This window comes from Pygocentrus nattereri, chromosome 15 (genome assembly GCF_015220715.1).
Source record: "Pygocentrus nattereri isolate fPygNat1 chromosome 15, fPygNat1.pri, whole genome shotgun sequence".
NCBI classification, from domain to species: Eukaryota; Metazoa; Chordata; class Actinopteri; order Characiformes; family Serrasalmidae; genus Pygocentrus; species Pygocentrus nattereri.
Genome location: NC_051225.1, coordinates 8,136,756 through 8,162,623, shown reverse-complemented (window position 1 = coordinate 8,162,623; position 25,868 = coordinate 8,136,756). Strand labels below are relative to the sequence as shown.

General features: G+C 39.5%; 1 protein-coding gene across 3 annotated transcripts in view; it reads left to right on the top strand.

The window, feature by feature from the left end:
* The window catches only part of si:ch73-63e15.2 (protein strawberry notch homolog 2), an 87,733-nt gene that overhangs the window by 52,560 nt on the left and 9,305 nt on the right, over positions 1 to 25,868 (top strand). For all 3 annotated transcript variants that reach the window (XM_017701355.2, XM_017701357.2, XM_017701358.2), the window contains 24 exons: positions 6,592 to 6,726; positions 6,966 to 7,049; positions 7,476 to 7,575; positions 7,706 to 7,866; positions 8,830 to 8,963; positions 9,170 to 9,260; positions 9,844 to 9,987; positions 10,088 to 10,205; positions 10,288 to 10,393; positions 10,862 to 11,015; positions 12,312 to 12,488; positions 12,626 to 12,723; positions 14,537 to 14,619; positions 14,870 to 15,055; positions 15,241 to 15,362; positions 16,195 to 16,326; positions 16,482 to 16,617; positions 17,365 to 17,477; positions 20,502 to 20,573; positions 20,666 to 20,774; positions 21,259 to 21,330; positions 22,390 to 22,533; positions 23,280 to 23,374; positions 25,645 to 25,737. In XM_017701355.2, coding sequence (XP_017556844.1) covers positions 6,592 to 6,726; positions 6,966 to 7,049; positions 7,476 to 7,575; positions 7,706 to 7,866; positions 8,830 to 8,963; positions 9,170 to 9,260; positions 9,844 to 9,987; positions 10,088 to 10,205; positions 10,288 to 10,393; positions 10,862 to 11,015; positions 12,312 to 12,488; positions 12,626 to 12,723; positions 14,537 to 14,619; positions 14,870 to 15,055; positions 15,241 to 15,362; positions 16,195 to 16,326; positions 16,482 to 16,617; positions 17,365 to 17,477; positions 20,502 to 20,573; positions 20,666 to 20,774; positions 21,259 to 21,330; positions 22,390 to 22,533; positions 23,280 to 23,374; positions 25,645 to 25,737 — 2,859 coding nt within the window. The remainder of the gene's footprint in view (positions 1 to 6,591; positions 6,727 to 6,965; positions 7,050 to 7,475; positions 7,576 to 7,705; positions 7,867 to 8,829; positions 8,964 to 9,169; positions 9,261 to 9,843; positions 9,988 to 10,087; positions 10,206 to 10,287; positions 10,394 to 10,861; positions 11,016 to 12,311; positions 12,489 to 12,625; positions 12,724 to 14,536; positions 14,620 to 14,869; positions 15,056 to 15,240; positions 15,363 to 16,194; positions 16,327 to 16,481; positions 16,618 to 17,364; positions 17,478 to 20,501; positions 20,574 to 20,665; positions 20,775 to 21,258; positions 21,331 to 22,389; positions 22,534 to 23,279; positions 23,375 to 25,644; positions 25,738 to 25,868) is intronic.

Below are 25,868 nucleotides of genomic sequence, written 5' to 3'. Positions count from 1 at the left end.
GTCGGAATATTTGGAAGATAAAGTGGCCAACTGGAGGGGGCTCAGTTGCTGTACTGGCACGCTGGAGTTCCGCTCACTCCTGTCTCTTTGTGGATCATTAATTTTGATTGTCATTCTCACTGTCTGTGAAACTTCATGCCCTATTTGAATGGTGCGGAGATGTAGCCCCGATAGCCGTGTAGACGGCCCTGCCTGCAATTCTCCTTCAACAAAACAGACAGACAGTGTTTTGTTTTTCTGATAATTGTAATAGACGTCAGCGTCACTAATTAATGACATTCTATCCAAAAAACTGGTTTACCAAGAGAGACGCTGGAGTGTTTTCACCTAAAATGAGTTCATGAAGCGAGTCTGGTTCCAAAAATGATAACAGGACATTAAAGTCATAAATAATCTTTTAGTACTTTTAATACTTAAGTACATTTGAAGACAGATACTTTAGTACTTTTACTCAAGTGGAGGAACTTCTACTTTTACTGGAGTCATATTTTACATTGGGTGTCTCTACTTTAACTCAAGTACATGATTTGTGTACTTCGTCCACCACTGGTAGCTAAACTGCTGTCATTTTAATGAGATCACAAAAAAATTCATTTGAAACAGGCTATAATGCAACTTTCCACACATGGACATTTTTCTAAAAAGTGAGGAGAATTAGTTTTTTCATGACATGAGTCCTTTCAAGGTCAGCTGTTTGACCGAACCTGGCAGAATAAGTGATTTAAAGAATATTCAGGAAGCTCTGGTGGTGATAGGGAGGTGATGAGGCTGCTTCTGGCCTGCTGTGTTCCCGTCACTCTTCATTTGGAGGAGTCAGTAAGTGTCAGGGACTGTGGTGTAGCCTGACACATTGTTGTAATAGTGAGGCATTATTTCACAGGAGGAGTATTAGCGTCAGCCGTTTCGCTGACGTGTAAAACGCCGCTGTCTCAGAGTCCCCCAGCACAGACGCACACCGCTGACTTTACTCATCTTCCTGCTGACTAGCGTAACGGATGTCTTTGCTCTTTTGTTCAGGTGTGCCTCTTTTTTTCCTCATTTTTGAAAATCGCACACACTCAGAGGTTCAGGCCGGCTTACGGTAACAGGAACCCTCTGGGTGGTCCCCAAAGACCGCCAAGCGTCACTTCTCCCCCTTTCACGCAAATGCACAAATGCTGTTCTGCTTCCTCTTGGCACACAGCAGCAGAGCTGTACCTCATGGAGAGCTGATGCCAGGTTAATTTGGCACTTTTGGCCCTCCGCGTGTTGCCATAGCCAGTCTTGGCTGTTGGAGTGTTTGTGCCGATGGTACACGGTGGCCTTCGGAAAGCTTTTCTCTCTCTCTCTCTCTCTCTCTCTCTCTCTCTCTCTCTCTCCCCCTCACCCTCAGTCAGGCCCACTACAAACAGGCCAAACATCCACATCCAAGACATGAAAGACTGAAATGATCTGTTTTCTCCAATGGAACATGACCGAGTGAGAAGGTCACAGAGGTCAGGAAGAATGTGTATCTGATTTTTCCCCAAACATTCCTCACTTTGAACACCTTAAATGGCCAGGACCTGCCAGTTCCTGCAGGCTTCCATTCTTCACTTCTATAGGTTAAGAAAAAGTCCGCTTGCTCTGGATTCCACATAGTTACTGAGGAATACTGCTTTTCTAAAGGATCACATGATAACATGAATCATTTCATTGAAACAAGCAGTGAAATTTTGTGCCAGCAAGTTTTCAGCCTACACTGTTTCAACCTATGTGTGTAAATAGGAGATATTTTGTTATGATTTGACTTTACAAGTGTGCAATATTGCAACATTATTTCATTATTGTGATCAAATGTTACGTGCTTGTCTGAGCATTTCATGATTTCAGACAAATATTCACTTCAGCTCTCCTATAGATGATCTGATCCTATACAAATGCTTAATACCAAGTGATTAAAACAGCTTCTTTTGTATTAACATTAGTATTAATAACCACACCCCTACAAAGCTCACTGCCACTGTGTTGATAAGGAACGTCATCTGAATCATAAATCTTTGTTTTTGCGGAATGGATTGTGACCTGTGTGGGAATCAAAGGGCTCCGTCAGTTCCCTGGAAAAGCTTCATTGTTCATCAACAGTCTGAACTGAATTTGGCCAAAATGTCCCTTAATATACTTGAATTTACATGAACTTGGAACAAACTTTAATCATTCAGGTTAATTGACCTTACATGCATATAAACTATACACGTCAGTGATGTTTTCATTCCTTTAAAATCTTACTCTGTAGTCTATATATAGACGTTCTGCAGTAAGCTTCTTTTCTCAGTGCTCGAATGCTGTTTTAGCTTTTTTTGTTTCAGCATTTGAGTTGCACTGGTGTGGCTTATTGCTCACACATAGAAAAGGCTAGAGCTTGATCACAAATTTGACAAGGCTGAGCAATGATAGAAGTATTTTTACTGTGTTCTTAGGGGTTATTTTAATTGTCCTCGGTAACCAAAATGAAGCATTTCTTCCGCTCATTTCCTGATTCTGGAATACTGGGGGATTCCCTGTGTGCTGGCTCAGCAGCAGAGCAAAGCAGGAATGGCTGCTTCTTCCAAGAAGCATGAATTCCATCCCTTGTTGGGAAACAAGAGGAAACAGAGCAAGGTCTGGAACTAAAGAGTTAAAGAGCTGTCTTTGAGCTGGTATATTATACTGGCCCTCATTTCCTTATCACGAGGCCTAGTGCGGTTGTTGTTATCATAACTGCGTTTAGTCTGTCTGGATGAGCCACTTCTCTTCACCCTGGGGACTTTGTTTGAGCGTGTTAGTAATTTTGAACGCTGTGCCTAACTGTGGAACGGAAACATTTTTACATAAGAGTGTCTCCTTCTGTGTTTTAGATCTTGTCTTTTTGGCATTTTTTTAGCGTTTTACGACCTACCATAGCATATTTGTGATCTCCTTAACTTTAACCGTTGCACAGAGGAAGTAATTAATCCACAACATCTGTGTTGTATCGTTAAAATGTGGTGTCAGTGTTGTGGACGTGTTTTCAGTGCCGGTCAGCACGGAAAACACTGTTGTTGATTGTATCATGTCCCCAAAGGACTGCGAAAAGGAGTTCTATATATGGGCAAATGTGGTTTTTCAGCTCACTGCTGGGAAACACAAAGTGCTGGTTTAAGCAGTGAGTGACTGGAGACCATGAAGTGGAAGAGGAACATACAGCGAGGACATGGGGGGACTTATCAGAACACATGCCAAATAAGCAGGCTAGTCATTTCATAAGAATTAGATATAACATGTAGACAGTTACATATAATACCAAACACGTCCCATATGCTAAACCTGTCTGCTTCTGTTCTGTTGAGACTACTCAAGTACTTTAGATGCTTGAAAGCTTTCACTGTAAAAAGTCATGCTTTATTCACAGTGCTTAGATGAAGGCCATAATTTAGCATGCGAGACCCCTGTGGTCACTTTGTAGGTCCAGATGATTGTCGTTTTTGTCTTATAAGAAAAGTTTTTGAAAGTCTTCCTTCTCCTGTAAAGTTACCATTTTGAAGATACGAGGTTTTGATATGTGTGTGTGTGTGTGTGTGTGTGTGTGTGCAATACTCCTGAATATCACTGTGATTTTAATAAAAAAAACATAAAATATTCAAAACAGGAATATTTTCACATAAATTCCATAGTTCAGAGAATTTAAAGCAATAATTCACAGAAAATCCAAACATTGGGCTCCTGAGTGCCACAACCACATGAGTCAGAGGTCACCAACCCTCCTCCTGGAGATCTGCTTCCCTCAGAGTTTGTTTCTACCTGCAGCTAACATGCTGCCTCCTCCCCACACCTACACTAATTCCTCTGATTCCAGCCGCTCAGGGACTTCTGAAGAAGTTAATTAGCTGGAGAAGGAGTGGCAGACTGTGGCTCAAACTACAGTAAATATGTACAGGACCACTGGTCTAAGCACTATCCCAATGGCCTTCCCTCTTCCTCTATCAGTCATCATGATTCTAGCCAATGTGGGCATCTGTTAGCTGATGTAACAGAATTGGCACTTAGTGTTCTCCTCCAATCGTGATGAGCCATCCAATGTTGTTGCGTTAGCAGCAGTTTGAAAAGACGGTTAGCTCAGTTAACTTGGAGGAACCTTGTGTCAGCTTTCGCCCTCTTAGCCTAGTAGCATTGTGTGAGGGGGTGATCCAGCTAGATGCTCAGTTGAAGAAGAAAGAAGAAAAATAAATACACACTTTCCCCTGTAAACCAAACACAGTCAATCATGCTACTGTAGTTCCAGTGCTAAACTGAACTTCAGCAAACTTCAGACACCAAACATATCTTGTCCAGTCAGCTGCTTGGATGTCAGGGGGAAACTTTTCCTTTCATTAATATCATACATACATACAGCAAAACATATCAGTATCATTTTTGTCATAAACAAAATCAGCATAGACCCAGAATTCCTCATTTGGGTCCATCATACTACAGAATGAGTCATTACCACAGAGGTCTGTTTGCTTATTTTATTAGGTCTAAACTGGTAGTGTTAGTTGTTTAATGAAGCATAGGCTTGTCAACCACTGTGGCTTTCATTCAACCTTGATATTTTTTTTTGTTTGCAGTTATTTAAGCAGAACACATGTGAGCTTTCTCTCTCTCTTACATGCCAACACGCACACTGTTTTCTTCGGAATCATTCCCTTAAGGGTGATTTCAGCAGTAGTTTGAATGCAAGATGTGCGTCAGTAGTATATTTGCAATTTATTACCACATCTTAGCCAATATTCCTCTCCCCTGGAAAAGAAGAGTGTGCACACTGTTCTCCTTTGCAACAGGAACAAACAAGTTGCTTTAGTTTGACTCAGAGCTGGCTTAAAGAAAGTTGGCAGGATGTTACGGGTGGCATAGTTTCTCACTCGGTTCAGAAGAGCAGAGCCGCCAGCCTCACCCTGGATACGTTCAGTCTCTCAGGCATTCTGCACCTGCACACCTTCACCACTGGCTGGCTTCTGCCTCCACGCCTCCAGGGTTCCTGTTTGTTTTTCACTGGAAAAGCTGAGAAGGCTTTCGTGGAATTTGCTTTCTATGAACTGTGGGGTGGGGTGTAAAAGTGCCTAAAGACATCATGATGCATCAATCGTGATTTAATTAGTACAATTATTAGTTAATTGTACTGTTTTTATTGTCGTTGTACTATTCCAGGTCTGACGTTTTGGGAAGTATGGCTAAGACATGTATAAAACAGGATGATTAAAATTATTAACTGTTTCAGTAAAACACCATATAGTGTGTTTTCTTTGTTTTATATTGTATGCAGTCTGAGTGCTCTGGTAAACCGCTGTTTTGTTGATTTTCTAAGTGAAGATAAGTGAACACGTACTCAAAGAACACACTTCTGACCATTTCAGTGCACAATTAACTGTTCATTTGCTGAATATAATATGGTTGGAAAGAATAAAGCAGAAAATCTGTGCAGTGCAAAAGTCCTGTTTGTGTTGTATGTTGTAGTTTTACAAAAAAAAAATATATATATATATATATATATACATACATACACACACACACACACACATGTCATTGTATTGAATTGTTAGTGTTAACTATCAACTGTCAACTGTTAGTGAGATGCTGGTGAGATTTTTGAGTGTAGCTCTTTCTGCTAAGCTGGACCTTCTCTAGCCAGTCTTCAAGGACCCCAGGGAGTCCACATTTTCATTCTACTCCAGTTCCCTAAACATCTGGCTCTGTAATAAGCACAGCATGATATTAACACAATTGCTTCTTGATTAGTCTGCAGTCTGTTGTAGTCAGTAAATACATACACTTCCAGCACCACCCTAGGGATGCGTTGTTTTGGGAATTATGGGGTGATGCCAATACCTGATATTTTTAATGTGCATACCTCTAAGCCGATGCCGATACATAAAGTTTTTAAAACGTAGAAATTGATGCTTAATCTACCCAGATGGACTTTACAGAGAAATATAACATTTCTTTGTACAAGATTACAATTACAATAAGAAATGTAGAGGACATTTTGGCACACAAGTCCAGTCTTAAACACTCTGCTCTATTAAGTATAATAAATGTGTCATTAGGTATTGGTTTGAAATATCAGTCTCATGTAAACGTCTTACGTACCGGTAATGACATGCTTCTGATATCTTTGTGCTTCCTCATTTTCATTCACTGCGCTCATATTTATTTCTTGTTTAGGCCACCCCCACTTTTGCTTTGTGAGTTAAAAGAAGACATCACTAATCGATATGTAAGAGAAGGTACCAGTAGTTCTGTGGATATCCAGCAGAAATGCAGCTTTTAATCTGTAGTTGTCCTGAGCCATGTTGCTTTTTCCCTAAAGCAGCAGATTCCTGTTTGGTTTTAAGCTTGGAGTTATGAGAATCTTATGCACTACACAGAATGAATAATGGGAGAAAGGTTAAATGGTTGTCTTGTGACAACATGTGAATGCCCCTTTGTCTATTTCTCACTGTGCATACAGGTCATATCTGGGCCAGTTTCTTGCAGACAATGGTCCCAATATAGAACTGAAATTCTGGCTAACCTTGCCTGGAAGTGCATGGTTAACATTTTCTCTCCCTTCTTTCTTTATCTCTCTCTTTTGTGCAGGACCTCTCCTGTATCGATGATCCGTCCAACACCTCACTCTTCTCCTCTCCTGCCGATTCCCTATCTGAATATGCAGACAGCCTGCCAACTGTTCCAACCATATGGGACATCAGTACACCAACACAGAACCAGGAGGTGAGGCTCATCTTGTGCACCCACTCCCCAGCCCACACAGACACCGAACAAAGCACCATGAGTTTCCTCCGAATTTGATATTGTTTGTTGCACTCCTACGCTTTAACGCTCACTCTGTGTTGCTGGTGTTTAGAAGGTGGTAAATGAACCAGGACCTCAATTCACACCGCCCATAAAATTGCATTTGCTTTTCCTGATGATTTACTTTAAATGTTATTTTTGCTCTGTGTCTGTTTCAGCTGAATTCCAACCGCTTTCAGGGTTTGAGGAGTTTAGAAGACATCAATGCTATAATCAGCACTGCGCCTCTGGGAGGCATTCAGGTAGTTTCTGGTTGTTGCTGTAACAGGCAGCGTCATAATTCAATTAGCAATGAAACTGCATCCCGTCTGTTGCTTTGACTGAACATTTTTATTGTTTGTTTTGTTTGATTTGCCCTACACTCAGCCTAACACAGTGAAATCATTGTTGCGTTATATATAAAACACAAATGAATTCCATTTAAAATACATGAAATACCGTAATTCACATTTATAATGTAGTTGGTTGAAATTAGACAGATTTTGATTTGGATTCTTTAAATTAGTGACCCAAGCTATTCATATGACTGGTGCCATTTGAGTGTTACTTTGATCCACTTTGCTTTCATTTTCTTTTTTACTTTAGTTATGGGATATGTGGGTGATCTGTGTTCCAGCTCTGCGCAAGCCGCTCAAATCGAAGCTTTTGTCTTTCTGTCTGTAACGCAGAGACTCCACGCACAGCCGGAGGAAGAGGAAGAGGTGGAGGAAGAGGAGACAGAGGAGCTGGGCCACGCAGACACCTACGCTGAATACAAACCCTCTAAGTGTAGGCTCCGCCTGCTGATTTCCCACATTGACCCTTGCATTTTGTTTTTATCTCTGAATGTGGAAAGGCAATACATTCTCTTTCTTTCTCTTTCCCTTTCTCTTTGTCTCCCTGTCTGTCCTTTCTCCAGCCACAATAGGACGTTCACACCCTGACCTGGTGGTGGAGACCAACACTCTGTCTAGTGTCCCTCCTCCTGACATCACCTACACTCTCTCCATCCCTGTGCAAATCATCAACGGTGGCCTGCTCTCTGCTCTGCAGCTGGAGGCCATCATCTACGCCTGTCAAGTATGTACAGTGTCTTCTTCAGGGATGTCCTGATATGACTTAAGCTGATACAGTCTGTAGCTTTATTACAAGATCTTTATCAGAGGTGAACAAGTATTGGCTTTTCATTGTATTGTACACATTGTACACAGCTCACCTGAAAGCACTTCTCTAGCCTCCACTTCCCAGGTTTAAACCATGTGGTTTAGGTTGAAAAAACACCAACTTTTCCACTAAACTTCCTGATAAAGCACCATATGTCATCACAGCTGACCAAAGAGTATCAAGGATGCCTGTACACTAAATATAATAAACACTTCCTTAGTGCCTGGACGCCTCCCTTGGGAGATGTCACAGGCAAGTCCACCGGGGAGGAGACCCCGGGGAAGACCCAGGACACGCTGGCGTGACTATATCGCCCAGCTGGCCTGGGAGCGCCTCGGAATCCCTCCCAGGGAGCTAGTGGAAGTGGCTGGGGAAAGGGAGGTCTGGGCTTCATTGCTCAGGATGCTGCCCCCGCGACCCGAACCCCGGAGAAGCGGAAGATGATGGATGGATGGATGGATGGACTTCCTTAGTGTTCATCTCTCTTCCTTGCTTACATATTTTAAAGCTATTTATTAGAAGTTATTTATTAATATTGCAGAATATAGTATTTTTACATTTAATTACCGCAACACAAATTCAATTTACAGAAAGCAAAAAAAAGAAAAAGAAAAGATCAGCACACAATGTGGAGACATTGCAGGAATGAAAATTTGGCTAATAAATGCAGATAGACTTTAAAATAAAAAATAAACTTCACTGTTCGCTGTACCACATAGAGCTCCTGTTGATTTACCTGAATTATACGAGTGTTGTTTATCTGCATAATGCTTTTGACTCTCAAATATTAATGGTCAAGCTGCAGCTGTGGTTTTGTGAGACTGACCCTCATGCTAAGCTTTTCTTGTTTTTCTCTCTTGCTGTTCCTTTGCACTACAGCAACACGAGGTGATCCTGCAGAACAATCAGAGAGCAGGTTTCCTCATAGGAGACGGAGCAGGAGTGGGCAAAGGCCGCACCGTGGCCGGCATCATCCTGGAGAACTACCTAAAGGGAAGGAAGAAAGCACTGTGGTAAGTGAACAGTCATCAAGTTCACAAAGAAGCTCTCGTAATTACTCTGGGTAGTTTGATGTTTTCCGACTGTGTTAGTGCATGGATAAGGAATTATCTACGATTAGGATTAGGAAGCGCTGCCCTGATGAAGATCACTGTTGCATGTCCTCAAATTTAGCAGTGTCTCTGGATCCCGCTCTTCACTGAACCTCTGCCTCTTCCAGGTTCAGTGTCTCCAATGACCTCAAATATGATGCGGAAAGAGATCTTCAGGACATCGGTGCTCCCAATATTCTAGTGCATGCCTTGAATAAAGTGAGTGTGCTGTTATTTCAGTTGTAACTGCTATTGGCTACTATTAAATTCCATCATAATACTGCAGAACTCATGTTTGTTCATTTTAGGGGGTCTATATCTCACATTTTTTGGTATCCCTTTGTATGATGTTTGTTTGGTTTTCTGCATCGAAACAGTAGTAATTTATTTTATGACTATTTTTATATAACCCCTCTATCGCCTAGATCAAATATACTAGTTTTGCTACCGTGCCTTTTTATTTTATACCTCATTCGATAAAGCAGTCCAGGCTGAAACATCCCTTATAACCTCAGCAGGTTATAGCACTGCTAGCATGGTGCTATATGTAAACAGATTTTGTGACATCACAAAAACGGTTAATTCCAAACTTTCCAGTTTAGTTTCCAGATATGCACTGGGGAGTGACTGGTCCTTTTTTAAATGTTAAAAGCATTGCTAAGCATTCACATGCTACACCAAACACTCTTATTTCAAAAGTGAGGTTTTTTCATGATATGGGCCCTTTAAGGCATTTCACATGAGGTGACAATGGCCATACCTTTAAATTCTTCATGCTAATAAATGTTTTTTTCCCTGCCAGATAAAATATGGAGATACAGCTACCTCAGAAGGGGTCCTATTTGCAACCTACTCCGCCCTTATTGGAGAAAGCCAAGCAGGGGGCCAGCTCCGCACCCGACTCAAGCAGATCTTGGATTGGTGTGGGTCCGACTTCGATGGAGTCGTATCCTTTAACATTTGCATTCTAGTAACTCAGCTACTGTGTATAATTAAAGTCTCTGCTGATTATTTAATTATTACCCTTAACAGCGCTGTGCCTACAGATCATATTTGATGAATGTCACAAAGCCAAGAATGCCACGTCCACCAAGATGGGCAAGGCCGTGTTGGACCTGCAGAACAAGCTGCCTCTGGCCAGGGTGGTGTACGCCAGCGCTACAGGTGAGTTTTATGTCCGCACAGAGATCCAGCTTGTGTAATTCCACTGTTGAACCAGAAGGGTGAAGGTTCTCTTATCCCTCAGGCGCTTCCGAGCCAAAGAACATGATCTACATGAGCCGTCTGGGCATCTGGGGAGAAGGAACACCCTTTAGGGCATTCGAAGACTTCCTCCATGCTATCGAAAAGAGGTTTGTAAATATGTTAAAGCGCAGTTACAGTTGTATGCTCCTGGTTAAATTGCATGTGTTGTTGCTTTTCTAAGTGAAAATAAGTTAACACATCCTTCACAGAGGAAACACATTTGCACATTTTAATGCACAGTTACTTTTTATTTGCTGATTTTAACATTTTGGAGAACAACAAACATAAAATGTGGCCTGTGCAAGATGGTATATTGTTTTATATTTTACATTGCTTGTTTTCCAATATGTTAAATTAAGCAAATAAACAGAAGTTGAGCGCTAAAGTTTGAATAAAAATGCTGTATTTAAATCTTCTCTGTAGAGGACATGTTAACTTATTTTCACTTATTTTCAAAATAACAAAACATGACATTTGACCAGGGGTGTTAAAACGTATGTGGACGACTGTATTTTAGTTCAGTTTCCTTCTGTACTGAGTCTGAATCTTATTGACTCTATATGATGTTTTAATAGAGGTGTGGGCGCCATGGAGATTGTTGCCATGGATATGAAGGTCAGTGGGATGTACATTGCACGCCAGCTGAGCTTCTCAGGGGTCTCCTTTCGCATCGAAGAGATCGGCTTGGATGATGACTTTAAAGTTGTCTACAACAAAGCTGCCAAATTGGTGAGCATCGCAACCCAATAGGATGTTTTTTCTCTATTTATATTGATAACTTTGGTACACCAAACAATCAGACTTTCCAAACTTTTTGCATGTCTCTTTCATGATAAAACTCTTGCATCTAGATTACAGAATAAGGAAGCTTCTAATGGGTTGTATTTTCTCTGAACCCAGACGTTTGCACGATGCGTGGCTATATGATCTTCCAAAACTTTCATTGTTTTGCGATTTTCAAAGCATTTAACATGGATCATATCCTAGGTAATGGATCCATGCTCTAAGAGGCTAGTATGGCAAGTAGAAGTGCAATTAGGATCCTTTTTTCCCCAACACAAGGTGACATCTGCCAGGAAAATCTCGGAACTGTGTATCCGGACAGGACTAAAATTATCAGGCCACCGCTGAATTTAGTGAGTTGGTAACTCAGTAGGTAATTCACCCTGTAATTTTCTCAGGAGGAGAAAAGTACAAACATAGACAGTCCGGACGGAAATAAAATCACAGAGTACCACCTGTAAAAAAGGAAATTACCCCATAACCCCATGTAAATTTCATTTTGCACAAGTCAGGCTGTTGACACAGAGTCACATATAATCTAGCCCAAAACCGTCATATAATCTAATGCATATAACCGATACCACATGGTGTATTGTAATGCCTCATACCCTAAGGGTACATATGTCAGCCCATACGGCAATACCTCACTCTCAAAACATTACCTGTATTAGTTTCCTAGTAATTAAGTCTTAAGATTAATGACTGAATTATTAATCTGCAGTTTGAATGGTTAAATAGTTTGAGTAATTTAGCATTTTACCACTGAATTAATTGAATCTCTATATAACATAGTTGAGTTCATTCAAAGCGGTTTAATGTGAAATGGTGTAATATACCCATTTTATTTACTATCCAAATTGGCCACTGAACATGCACTTCTGACTTTTTGTATGTAATGTTGATGTTGGTAAAACTGTGGTAAATCTGGATAAAATATGTTTTCTTTGGGGACTGTTTTGCATTACAACATCCTGCATGTATTCCTCTGCCATAACTGGATTTACAAAGATATATTTTAAGCCAAAATCCTAATCTCAAATAATGAATGAATTTGTGACCATTTAATAGTAATAATGTAGTAAGGTAGCTAGAGGCACTCTGTTCCTCTGTTCCTCTAGAAGAATTTCACATCGAACTACTCTGAATGACTTTGTCTTAACAGTTTGATTATGTAGATTTTGTTTTTAAATGGATGGAATTCCCCTTTAAAGTGAAACCGACTCTTTTTCTGTGGTCCCTCAGTGGGCCGAGGCCTTGGCGGTATTCACTCAGGCTGCCGATTTGCTGGGTATGATGTCCAGGAAGTCTCTGTGGGGTCAGTTCTGGTCATCCCACCAGCGCTTTTTCAAATACCTCTGCATTGCTGCCAAGGTGCGCCGTTTAGTGGAGCTGGCCAAGAAGGAACTGGAGGCTGGCAAGGTGGGCATCATCAGACACCACTCAGGGAGTCATTGAATGAGTTTATTAGTCTTACTGTGTCATAGCAGAGAGGAAAGAAGAGGTCACAGCATAACATTGTAAGTTGATTTATGTTTTTCTGCTTTACTTTTCTGCAGTGTGTCGTAATCGGACTGCAGTCTACAGGCGAAGCTCGAACTCGTGAGGTTCTTGACGAGAACGATGGCCACCTGGACAAATTTGTGTCTGCCGCAGAGTGAGTGTGACACTTCTCCATTTGTGTGCGTGTGAGTTTGAGTGTACGTGTGCTCCCCCATGACTTTGACCCCACTGTTCCTGTTTATGAATGAAATCTTTTGAAGATACAAATCTACAGTGTGCCTATATGACTGGCTCTTTCCAGAGTGGCAGTCTCTGAATGATTGAAATTTTATCTCTGATAACTGTAAAGTCATCAAGGTTCCATTACCATGCTGTCAGTTATACACAGTCACATGATCATTACTCAGCATTTCTTAGCAGTATCATTACCGTCGTTGCCAAATATTAATATTAAAAAACAGGAGTTTTTCTGTTTTGTTGCTTACTGCTCCCTACAAAGACATTGATAATAAAATATATACAGGTTTGGCATAGATAATGTCAATGAATAAACCAGTAAATGCTCTGGCAGTCAAAAATAGTCAAAAATGAATTACTCATTATATATATTATATATTATTCACATTATACATGTATGTTATTTAGTGTGTTTCACATTCAGCAGCAGATATTGTAAATTTAATCATGAGGCTAATAATTTGTACCAAATACAGACATGCGAACTCATAAGCAGTGAAGAAAAGGTCAAGTGCAGAAAGCAACACTTTGTATAGGATCCAGAGGCTTTTCACTTTAAAAATCTTTGTTATTTTAAATAAAATTGAAGCGTTATGGTGAACTCTTATAAGGAAACAGGGAATTGCTGTAGAACAAAGTACAGCAATCCTGGTCCTGGAGGTCCACCACCCTGAGTTCAGATCCAACACCCCCTTGTCTGATTTTCAGATGCATCTGTAGGCATCTAATAATTGGATTGTGAGATATATTAGGGCTGTAACTCAATTCTGCAGATCTCCAGGACCAGGATTTGGTATTCTTGAAAGATGAAGACTGTAGAAAGATTCAGTTCATTGAGTTCAAACAATTATGGCAGTTCAAGTCAAAAACTGTACTGGTTTCTAGGTTTTTTTAAATATTTGTTTAAAATAACCTATTGCTTACCATACCAGTGTCAGTGTACACAACATTTTGTAATCCCCTTTTAAGATCCCTCTTTAACAGTGCTTGGACCCCTTTAACGGTGCTTGGACCCCTATGAGTACAGTCCACAGAAATCACAGTCTTCTACGTCAATTTCAGACAAAAATGAAGAGGTACCCAACTGTCTTTGTTGCAGACGATGATAATTTACCCATACTAGCCTTTTGCACCCTCCATTCTAAAGATTCAGAGGAGAGATATCATATTTGTGAAAATGAAACTAACTGCTTAAGAAACTTCTGTTATACAGAAGAGGTTTCGTTTAGCAGTTCCATAAAGGGAGCAGCCGAAAGAAGAAGAAGAAGAAGATTAAACTGATTTCCACTAACTTTAGCTTTAGTTAATATTATCTAGCAGCACTTATGAAACACAAGTCATGTGAGGAGCATATTTACCATTCAAATCCAGGAATTTCGCAGAAGGACAACGAGTCAGTGATGTGACTGGAGGTGGCAAGCATCTGGAGGGGGTGATTCTTAAGTGGCAAGTCAGATTTCTTACAGGGCCTCTTCTTCCTAGACTCACTAATAAGACCTCCTCACACTGCTTGGTCAGTTTGGAACTGGTTCAGAAGAACTCACTGGGTTTAAATCAAGCCTATATTCTGAGCATTGTATTGTGGGAATATTTGTCATATTGTTGTGCTTTTCCTCCTTTAAGTGAACAGACAGCAGTTGTGTTGCTAAACATCACATGTGACACACATCCTCAAATTTATTTGACCGATAGTAGTATGGATGGTCATCGTTTATTTTCTGTGTTCTCAGAGGTGTGTTCCAGTCCCTGGTCCAGAAGCACTTTCCTTTGGAGAAAGACCGACGGGAGAAAGGAGCAGGAAGCAAGAGGAAACGTAGGTCTTTATTGGTGCTCCTGCATATGAAGCATCCTGAAGCAGTTCATTGTATTGCTCACTCATTCAAAGATTTTGTTTATTCATTTTTAAATAATTTCAAGCAAATCAGTTTGTGTAGCTAATCAGAAAGAAAGCCTGTGCATTATTTCTGTTACAAAATATGTGGCTTGTATGGTAAGTTTACCCTATGATGTACAGGTTGGGGTCTGTAGCTGTCAGCATTGTGCTTTATATGTATGGTGTGTAGGGAAGCCCCGTGGCAGGCACCCGAAGTATCCAAAGCAGGCTGCAGATGGAAGAGCGGTCATTAACATCAGCGATGACAGCAGTACAGAGTCTGATCCAGTGGACAGCGACTCCAACTCCTCTCCCGATTCGGTCCAGGACAACAGCGATGATGTCATCTTCGTTACTCACACCAACTGTCATGCTGGTAGAGTACATGCAGTACAGTTTACTGTATGGATAATGATACCTTGATGTAACTGATGCTATTATCAGAACCAAAAAATTATAAATAATTTAGGTCATTAGAATTTTTAAAATTTTGTTTCATTTTTAATGGACAATTAGTCAATTGAAAAATGAACATCTTGATTATTCTTTCTTGCTCACTAGCTCGACTGGAGGAAATGAAGCAAGATCTTCTGAACAAAATCTCTGAGCTCGGAAAAGAACTACCTCTAAACACACTGGATGAGCTCATAGATAAATTCGGAGGTCCAGAGAAAGTATCTGAGGTAAGACATGTAAACCAGATAGGTGTACAGTGCTGTGCAAAATGTCAGAGTCACCCTTTATTTATTTAATTTACAGTCAAAACAGAGATGAGGTACATGGTGTTCATTTTTCAGGAGATATTTCTGAGGTGTTATCACCAAAACTGTCCCCATCACGTAAACAGTGCTTAACATTGTCATCTTTGAGAAAGAGGAGAAAAACAGGCTCCACTCTTGCTTCAGATCTGAAAAATCCACAGGTTTTTCTGTCCATCCTTCCACTGTGAGAAGACAACTCTAAGACAATGCTATGAGTCTGAAATAATGTGTAGCTGTCAAAGAGCAAAAAAGACAAAAAAGAAAAAAAGCATTTCTGAATCAAACAAAGAAGCTGCTACATTCTCAGAATAATGGACTGACCACCCCAGAGTCCAGACCTCAGCATCACTGAATGTGTTTTGGATTAATTGGATTGTGAGAAGCAAAATGTCCAGCCAACTTCTAGGACTGAACTTTGGAGGTGTGGAAACTGGATCCCTCTGGATTTCTTTGAAAAACTCAAAGCAAGTCTCCTGAAAAGAATGGAACCTGCAATAAAGGCAAAGAGTTGTCAAAAATTGACATCATATTTAGTCGTCAAGGCTTGTTTAATTTTCTTTTCAATGTAGTTACTATATAGATTCTACTTTGGACTGGGCGTTTCGACTGGATATTAAATAAATGAAATAATGGCCAGTGTTGAATGTAATTTGTTGTCTTGCTGCGATCACTGCGAGTTTGTAGCTGTTGTTATGGAGCTACGGTAATTGTGTTTTCTATCTCTTTCTTCATCCTTTTGTGGGTGTGTGAACAGATGACAGGGCGTAAAGGACGCGTTGTCCGGCGGCCAGATGGGAGTGTGCGCTATGAATCTCGCGCTGAGCAGGGTCACACAATTGACCACATCAACATCAAAGAGAAGGATCGCTTCATGAATGAAGATAAGGTGAGTGATGGACCAAAAAATGTGGTTTAAAAGCTTCTCTCAAACACGCAAGTCAGCTCAGTTTGACTAATTGCGAAACCCACCTGCGTACATCATGGAAAAATGATTCCTGTAAAAAAAAATCTCTCTCTCTCACTCTCTCTCTTTCTCCTTAGTTGGTGGCTATAATCTCTGAGGCAGCCAGTTCAGGGATCTCTCTGCAGGCAGACAGACGGGTGAAGAACCAGCGCAGACGTGTCCACATGACCCTAGAGCTGCCCTGGAGCGCTGACCGCGCCATCCAGCAGTTCGGTGGGCCACTGTTCCATAAACCTGCTATACAGTTTCTCATTCACATAGAGTCATTTATTTTTCACCATCAGTCTGATTTGTTATCTTCTACACATACATTTGTATTTCTATGAGTAAATATTATAACTCCAATTTTAATTAGTTAATACATTTCTGGGCACTTGGACAAAACAAAAGCAACTTCAATGGATTTTGTGCTGTGTGGTTTGTAAAACATTGAATAAATTCATTGTATTTATAGTTTTTGATATTATTTTTAAATGTGGCACATCTGGTGCTTTTTCCACAATCTAGGAAAATGAAACATCATGACAATTATTGCGTATCATGAAAATGTCTTAAAGTCCGGTGGTGTTGTATTTTTGTCTTGTTGCCCACCACAAACTGAATTGACCAATAAAAAGTATCCACAATTACTTGTAATAAAACCTTGTTGCATTAACATACATTAAAGTTCAGAACCTTTTTTCCTTTTCCTGTGAAGTTGCCATTACAACAGCGACAGCATCCGTGCAGCTACATGTTGTGGGCTGATTTTATTCCTATTGGGCCACTGTGGGCCACTCACTATGTGGTGTTAATGTAGGTTAATTGTAGTGTACTAGTGACCTGACGGTAATTTTATTCACAATGCCAAACCACAAGGCTTGCAGTGCCAAACCACACATCTGGTGTTCCCGTAAAGCACGGCATTCTTACCACCAACCTGTAAACCGTGAACTCACTTATTTTCATCCTCTTACCCAGGTCGCACTCACCGCTCCAACCAGGTCACAGCGCCGGAGTATATCTTCCTTATCTCTGAACTGGCCGGAGAGAGACGCTTCGCTTCTATTGTGGCTAAGAGGCTGGAGAGCCTGGTAAGATTCAGTCAGATACACGGTCAAAATACACTCGGAGTTACTGCAGCCTAGCCAGCTTAGCAAACTGCACCTTATAGTGCCGTTACATCTCAGGTCATGAACCATCAAAATGAACAAACAACATACATCATTACTCAGAGAAAGTAGCTTCAAAGAATAATAATAATATGTTTGCTGGCTGGCTAACATTAGTGGTGCATTCTAGTTAGTTTTAAGCAATATCTTTCTGCCATCTTGCTGGTGATGAGAAATAATAATAATAATAATAGCGTTAAATGACTTTACATAGTATGATTATAGAACTAGCATGATAAATATTTATTTATATAACCATTTATCAGCATTCAGGTTTTTTCTGTTTTACTGTCATTAGTTTTTGTCATAATATATTAAAATGAATCAGTATCATTAATTTAGATTTTATATTTCATTTTAAAACATACAGTGTATGGTGTTATTCCTGAAATAAAATGATGTATAAATTCATTCTGTCAAAAACAGATGATAAATAACATGAGATGTTCATGTTTGTACCCCTGGAAAGAAGACTTCTTTCCCTGAAAGTGGGTCAAAATGCCCCTTTTAACATTTTCTTTTTAGGATTAGCTGTTGTTTTACAGTAAATGAACGTTGTTCTTAAGGAGGGCATTTCTCCCCATTTTCCCCTATGACTGAGAAATAATGACTTTAGCACTTCATATCTCTGAAATGGAAGCTGCAGGAAAAAAATCTATCTTAACTTTGATGTCATTTTATTTTAAGTCATTTGGACCACTTCTGTCTTGACTTCAGTTCATTCATCAAAAAATGTTCACGCAATCTAAAGGTCAGCTGATGCTTTCAAGTGGTGTAAAAATTTCTCATCTTTTTTCTCCGAGCGAGGAAACGACGGCTTATTTCTCATTTTAACTTTAACGGGGTCTACCACTTTCAGTTGGTTGACATTAGTCATTCTGGCAGTAAACACTGAAATAGGAGCAGGCACAAGTATTGAGACATCCTACTCACTTTCAATCTAGCTTTAATCTGAGGCCATCTTATCTAATCCATTCAGCAGAGATATATGAGCTAACCCAAGCAGTGTAACCCAGATTAATTCAAAAGCGAATATTTGTAAGTGTTTCCATCTGTGCTACATTCCGCTAAACTGTCATTGCTCGGTTGTTTGAGGCTAAAACTCCAGGCTAAAACTAGTGCTTAACATTTTATTTGTAATGTTGTGTAGCACAGCACTGCATGCCTCAGAATTCAGGACTTTGTATTGTTATTGTGTTAAGTGATACTTTATTAATCCCACAAACGGGGAAATTCCACCTCCGCATTTAACCCATCCGTGAAGTGAAACAACATACACACTAGTGAATAGACACACACACTAGGGGGCAGTGAGCACACTTGTCTGGAGCGGTGGGCAGCCCTATCCACGGCGCCCGGGGAGCGATTGGGGGTCAGGTGTCTTGCTCAAGGACACCTCAGTCATGTGCTGTCGGCCCTGGGGATTGAACCAGCAACCTTCCAGTCACAGGGCCAGTTCCCTAACCTCCAGTCCACGACTGCCCCCCATTAATATCTGTCAGTGTTCACTCACTACAATACCCTGCATGCACTATGCAATTATGTAATACAACTATTAGGAATCTCCTCAATGCCAATGGTAATCCTGCCAGTGTAGCCATAATGTAGAGGCTCAGAAATACAGAACTGATATTCAGCTTCGTAGTAACGTTAGCTGTCTGGATTACTTCTACATTCACCATCTAGCAGAAAAAAAGTCAATTCTAAGAGCACTCCCTCAAATATTAACCGCAGCGTACTTGTAGGTGGTTTTTAAAGTTCCTCCTACCTTCAGAATACATCATCAGAAGGGGTTTTCCTTGTCTTTAAACTAGAAAAGTTCACTCGGGAGGCTATTGTGACACCATTGTAGGAGGCACGGGGCAGCAAGATGAAGCAATGGTTCTTTTTTCTTTTCTTTTTTTAACCATTAATAATTATTAGTTATTAGTCAATGCTCACTCAGAGATCACTGGCACAAGCAGAGGAATTCTTTCAGAAGTGCACTTTCTAACCTTTCAGTTGCATTTGTATGTGAGAAAATGAAATATGAAGATAAAATATTGTCTGATATGAATTCTGTGAATTTTATATTGTCTTTCATGGAGAAAAACACTTTAAATTTACACTTTTCCTTTACATTTGTGCCATGTTTTTCTCATTGCTTTGCATTATGTAGCTTACTATGTTTGAAATGTTAAAATATTAAAAATGGAATGATGTCATAACATTTAAATACAAATGCCAAACCTCATCTCAGAGTTTTCAAGAATTTTCAAAATGCCTGCATTATTTAGTTGAGATATAAGTGGTTTAGAGTAGCATGATGTGAAATGGTTCATTGTAGACAAACTTGCATTTACAGTGGTGGTGATGGGAACCACAGGTTGCAACCTGCACTTGTTTCCTGAGTTTTTATAAGTGATGTTGATGATGGCAAAATAGTGGTAAGTCTGAAAAAACAGGTTTTCTTTGAGAACTATTTTGCCCTACGACACCCTGCGTGTACCTCCGTTTTGGGCCCAAACCTTCTCAATACTATGCTTAAACCCTGTTTTAGGAATCAGGCCTTCATCAGTCCTTCATAACCACTTCAGATAATAACTTTGTGTGAGTCAGCAGAGCATTTCACATCAAACCACTCTGAATGACTTTGTTCACATCTACACCCTTTAAATGTGCAGAACTCAGCAAAGATCAGTGAACTTCCCCGGTAAGATGAAGAAAAAGCACTTTATATTGACGAGCAGTGTCAATCATCCATTTTTTATACATGAGTGTTGCCCAAAGCTATAGCATCATCTATAAAGATACACTGTAATAATCTACAGCATGCAGTCATGGAAAACAGGTTGAAACAATATTAGCAATATTAGTGCTTTGTAAGGTGAATGTTGAGGAAATGAAACCAAGTTTAGAATTGGTTTTACTTCTAGAAGTAGTTACAGTTTCTGAATCTTTCCACAGGGAGCTCTGACGCACGGTGACAGACGAGCCACAGAATCTAGAGACTTGAGCAAGTACAACTTTGAAAATAAAGTAAGATAATCTTTCTTATCTGGTGCAGCTTTTGTAGGAGATTATCTGAGTGAGTCATAACCAACACTTGAGTGGCCTGTTTTTTTCATCAGTACGGTACCAAGGCTCTAGATAAGATCACCAAAGCCATACTTGGACACATTGAGAGCAAGGTGCCCCCTCCCAAAGACTATCCTGGTGGTGACGCCATGTTCTTTACAGGTAAGACTAAAACTGTGTGACAGATGTATAAATATTGTTCTGTGTGGGCTGGGGGTGTAGATAAGGTGGACATTTAACTGCATCAGTTTTAGAATGATAGAAATGATTATGATCAATTCTAATAATATTAGAATTGAAAGAAAGTGTATGCAGTCATGGATTCATGGATTAAGTAAAATTAGGTAAAATTCTCATAAATATTTTTAACATATTGTTTTTATTGTCTGTATTCCACTGTGTAAATAGTTTGTTCCATTCCATTTGTTTATTAGGTGCAGGAGGTACTGATATGTCCTTAGTGTTTTGCCATGTGTACTGATTTTAAGCTGCTAAAGTGGAAACAATCCATAGAATCAGAGGCACAATGTCCATGTGACATTAGTGTAATGTCAGTCATATTCTTTGGATTCATGTAAGGCAATCAGATGTGTGTGCTATATTTCATGAACATGAAATTAATTTGTTTATCATTCTACTATGTTAGAAATGAAGCAAGGCATGATAGATGTTGGCATCTTCTGCAAGGAGTCTCGTTTTGGCATTAGTCCTGAGAAAGGTGAGGTCTTTATCCTGCTCTTTTCATTAGTAACGGTCCTTCTAGTACAGTCTCAGACTATATTCCATGCCTATACAGTACTGTGTGAAAGTCTTAGGCACCCAAGACACATTTTCAAAATCAATGTATTTGTGTAGTTTGTGTTTATTTGCAGAGAAAAGTGTTAATATTTGCATAAATTATAGAATTTTAATTAATAATGACGTGTGTGTGTGTGTGTGTGTGTATATATATATATATATATATATATATATATATATATATATATATATATATATATATATATATATATATATATAATAGTGATTTTATGGATGTTTAGTGTGTTTGTTTAACCATTTTCAAGCCTCTCCTCGAGGAAGCCCAGTACTATATGTAGTTAAAAAGCAGCTCCTGGTTTGACCAATCAGTGCCTCAGTAAATTGTGCTGGTGAAAATTCCAACCAGATTTTTCATTACAAATTATGTAGCAATCTAAGTGAAAAGCAGAATTAATGTTTACATGACTTTTAAAGTTCTTAGTGTTTATGTCCCCCTTTTATATTGATGATAGCATGCAGTCAAGCTGGCTTGGTCTCCATAAGTTTGTGCAACAGCAATCCATGAGCAAATTACCGGTATCTAAAAATGTTTTGACGAAAAAAGTGTAAAAAGACCTTAAATTGGTCAATTTCACAAATTTGAATAGTGACCTTGAAAGATTTCTAAAGAATTCTTTTTCATTTGAACTGGGTTTTTTTTTTTTTGTTTGTTTGTTTGTTTTAAATTTTTCAAGATTCTAAACCTTTATTTTTCAGGTTTAAATAAAAAATGATTCCCAGTGTAGTCTCAGACATTTTGACTGTTAATAATAATTCAAATGTTCTGTAACGTGCCCAAACCACATTTTATGGGTTTCTTTTGCCAAATATGATCAATTCAGCACAAGACAAACAATATTTGTGCATTACAATGTGCAGAAATGTGCTTCTGCAAAGAAGCTTATTTTCACTTCATCAGCAACATTTGATCAGAGGTGATGAGCCTTTGCACATGCTCTGACTCTGTGACTCTCCACAGATTGCTCCATCACAAAGTTCCTCAACCGTATCTTGGGTCTGGAGGTGCACAAGCAGAACTCGCTCTTCCAGTACTTCACTGACAATTTTGACTACCTAATTGAAAAGGACAAGAAGGATGGCAAATATGACATGGGGATCTTGGGTAAGGAAGCCCTGTATAGTATTATCATTTACTGTTTTACATACTTGTAGTAGGGCTGCATCAAATATCAGTTGTTAATCATTATTACAATATTGGCCTTTTATATTGAAGAAGGCTGCAAGATGCAAATGAACCCACTAAACAATCACAGGGTTATTACTGTGCGCTGTGAGCATCTTGACCAGTCTGAGTTTTCTATAACTGCCCCGTTTAATGAATCAGGGATGCATTCAATCCAACAAATTGTGTGTATATCTTGAACCTCTTTTCACAATAGCCTTTTGTAGGAGAACAAGCAAGTCAACATTTATAAAAGTGGTTTTGTTGTGTTCACGTGCCTTTTTTACTGTATCAGTTGTACAGGATTGGTTGATGTCATGAAAGCTGCAGTTATGCTGTCTGTTTTATCTCAGCATGCCTGTCTTTTTTGGAGAGGTGCAAATATTTTTCACAGCAGAGGCTTGTCACCCCTCCCTTTCACACCTCATTGCTCAATACAGAGTCTCAACGTTTCACACACTGAGAGACAGCAGTGTCCTAGTTAATCTGAAAGCAGAGTTATGATGAAAAATGTCTTATCCTATTATATTAATATTTAAACGTATCCAACTCAACTTCTTTTGTAGTGGCAGAATGGCCACTAGGGGGCCTGCAGAAAGAACTGCAATATTAATGTTGCATCCACTCTTAATAAGTGTTACTATGTGGTGTATATTTCTAAGCGTCTTCTCTTTGTTTTCTCACAGACCTGGCCCCTGGTAATGATGAGATTTATAATGAGACTCAGGAGACATTTTTGACTCCAGGAAACCCTCAGGAAGGCCAAGTTATTCTCCATAAGGTCAGTTTGGGGTCTGAGTTTCATACTAAGCACTCCTTTGAATTAACATTTTTGATGAGAAATAACTACACAGTCGTCTTTAGTGCACAGCATTAAAGTTTAACAGCTATTTTTGCCTCTTCGAGATCTTACCACATGGCTTCACAAGAACTTGCTGTGGTCTCTGATAAAGCACCTAACAGTTTAGACTCTCTGCTTTTTTCGTGTGTTTGTTCAGGTTGATTTCCTGTGTTGGTTGTAACGTCTCCAAAAGTCTCGAGCAAAACTCGGTCATTCAGATGAAACACATTTGATTGCACAGTTTAAAAGGAAATGTATCAGAACTGATGGACTGATATTCCTGCAGGTTCTCCTGTTTTAATCAAGCACATGTAGAACAACTGATTAAACAAGTGCAATCAAGTATACATCTGGTTGGTTGGGAAGAAAACCTGCCCCACCGGCCTCTTTTGGATGAGATTAGTGACCCCTGGTTTATGCGTTTACATGCTTGCACGCTGCAATGACGCACAGCTGTTTCAGATGTTACAAAACACAGAGAACAAACCCTGACAACATTTCCGAAGTGGAACAATCTATAAAATATGATAATTACTGCTGGCTTCTCGCTTTGCTGGTAAAGACAACAAGGATTGTTTTATCACACCTGTCTGGATTCCAGCTACAGCTAGTTCCTCTTCTGTGGTTTTTCTTCAGAATAGAGGAGGCTTTGTAAAGCAAGCAAGAGTCAGACCTGTGTGCTGTCTGTCTAGGATTATCCACAGATACTCATAACACAGTCTAAATTACTGTAAGAGAGACTGCAAAACTGGTCCAAAACTAAGACCTGTGAAAATCACCATTATTTCTCTTGCTCTTTAGCTAGTTGTATTTTTAGTTTACATATGCATCGGCAGCCATTGTTACTCGTATAAACGAAAACCTACTGATCTCAGCTTTTTTCTAATGTTTTTAGATGTATTCCTCTACTTTCTGTGAATTGTGTGACTCTTAACATTCCCGATTGCACTTTCTGATGTTATTTAAATAGACAACAGATTTTTCATTTACGATTTTAAAATGCCAGTCTAGAGCGACTTACAGTGTCATCATGTTACAGATGTAGACTTAAGAGTCTTGTCCAAGGACACTGGTCTAGCATTACATGCCTGTCCATGCAAGGAATCAAATCTGTGTGGAGGGCAACGGTGTTAGCCACAATGTAGTGCCAATAGCCACAACCAGTACTGCTATTTATATTGTGACTTTGGCTAATAGGTGTTATATTAGATGTTTCTTTGTGTGTGGAAAATGGTTAATTACAGTCATCCAGTTTGGCTGTGAAGAAATCATAATCATAACCAGCTATAAAAACTCATGATTGGTGCATTCCTAATGCATACTCCTCACACCTGTCTTCAGATTGGCCAGCTTTGTTAGACTTTTCTCCTCAGCTGTGCCCACTTTGTGTGTGTGTGTGTGTGTGTATATATATATATATATATATATATATATATATATATATATATATATATATATATATATATATATATATATATATAAAACTATGGGGAGGTGCCAGTTTAGTGACACTTGGTAGACACAGTGTTTGCTGCTTGGGGAATAAGCATAAAGTAGAGGTGGGCAGTGTGACCATATTTTAGCATGATAAACAATGCTTCTCTGAGCATATGTGCAGTACCTAAAGAGTGAGGACCAACTTAATGCTTCATCAAAAAGAGAGCCACATTAGTCCGCTGCTCTGTTTTTGCTCTGTGTCAAAATACTGAGGTGGGTGAAACATTATTTTGAGTAGTCCTTTTTAGATTAAACAAACCCTGAGTAGACTGTCTTTAACATTTAAAAAACATATGAGGGTTAGGATGAAGTTTTTGGTTGAGGTCAAGGTTAAGGTTAGGATTAGGGCCAGGTTTAGGGTTAGTTTTTGGGTTGGGTAAGGTTAGGTTTTGCGTAATGCCAGTAATATTAACAATACATCCACTTTCTGTAAGTAATGTATCAAAAGAACATCTACAAGATATTTACTTCACTGTATTCAGATGCTTCACTCCTGCTGCTTCACTGATATGTTGTTGATGTGTTACTGATAATCTATTAAGAGTTTTTTTAATCCTCTACAAAAGACCACTCCAAGTGAAGTGTTGATGATGCATGATATTCTTGCCATATCACCAACCCCAAGCATAAAGCTTGCTATGTTAAAGGTCTTAAACTGTTATAAAAAGCTGAAATTGGCGTAAACCTGCTAATACTCTCATTACGCCTTGCAGATCAGTGTGGACAGAGGCATGCCCTGGGAGGAGGCCCTGAAGAAGGCTGAAACACTCAGTGAGCCAGACGAAGGCTTCTATCTCTCCCACAAGGTTTGTGTTTGAACAGGACTCAAAGCAGTCTCCCATCTTTCATTTCACATTTGAATTTAACGTCCTTTGTAACTACCAATATGAAAATAATGAAAGGTTCCTGTGAAGAAGCAAAGCCTGACAAACTTCCA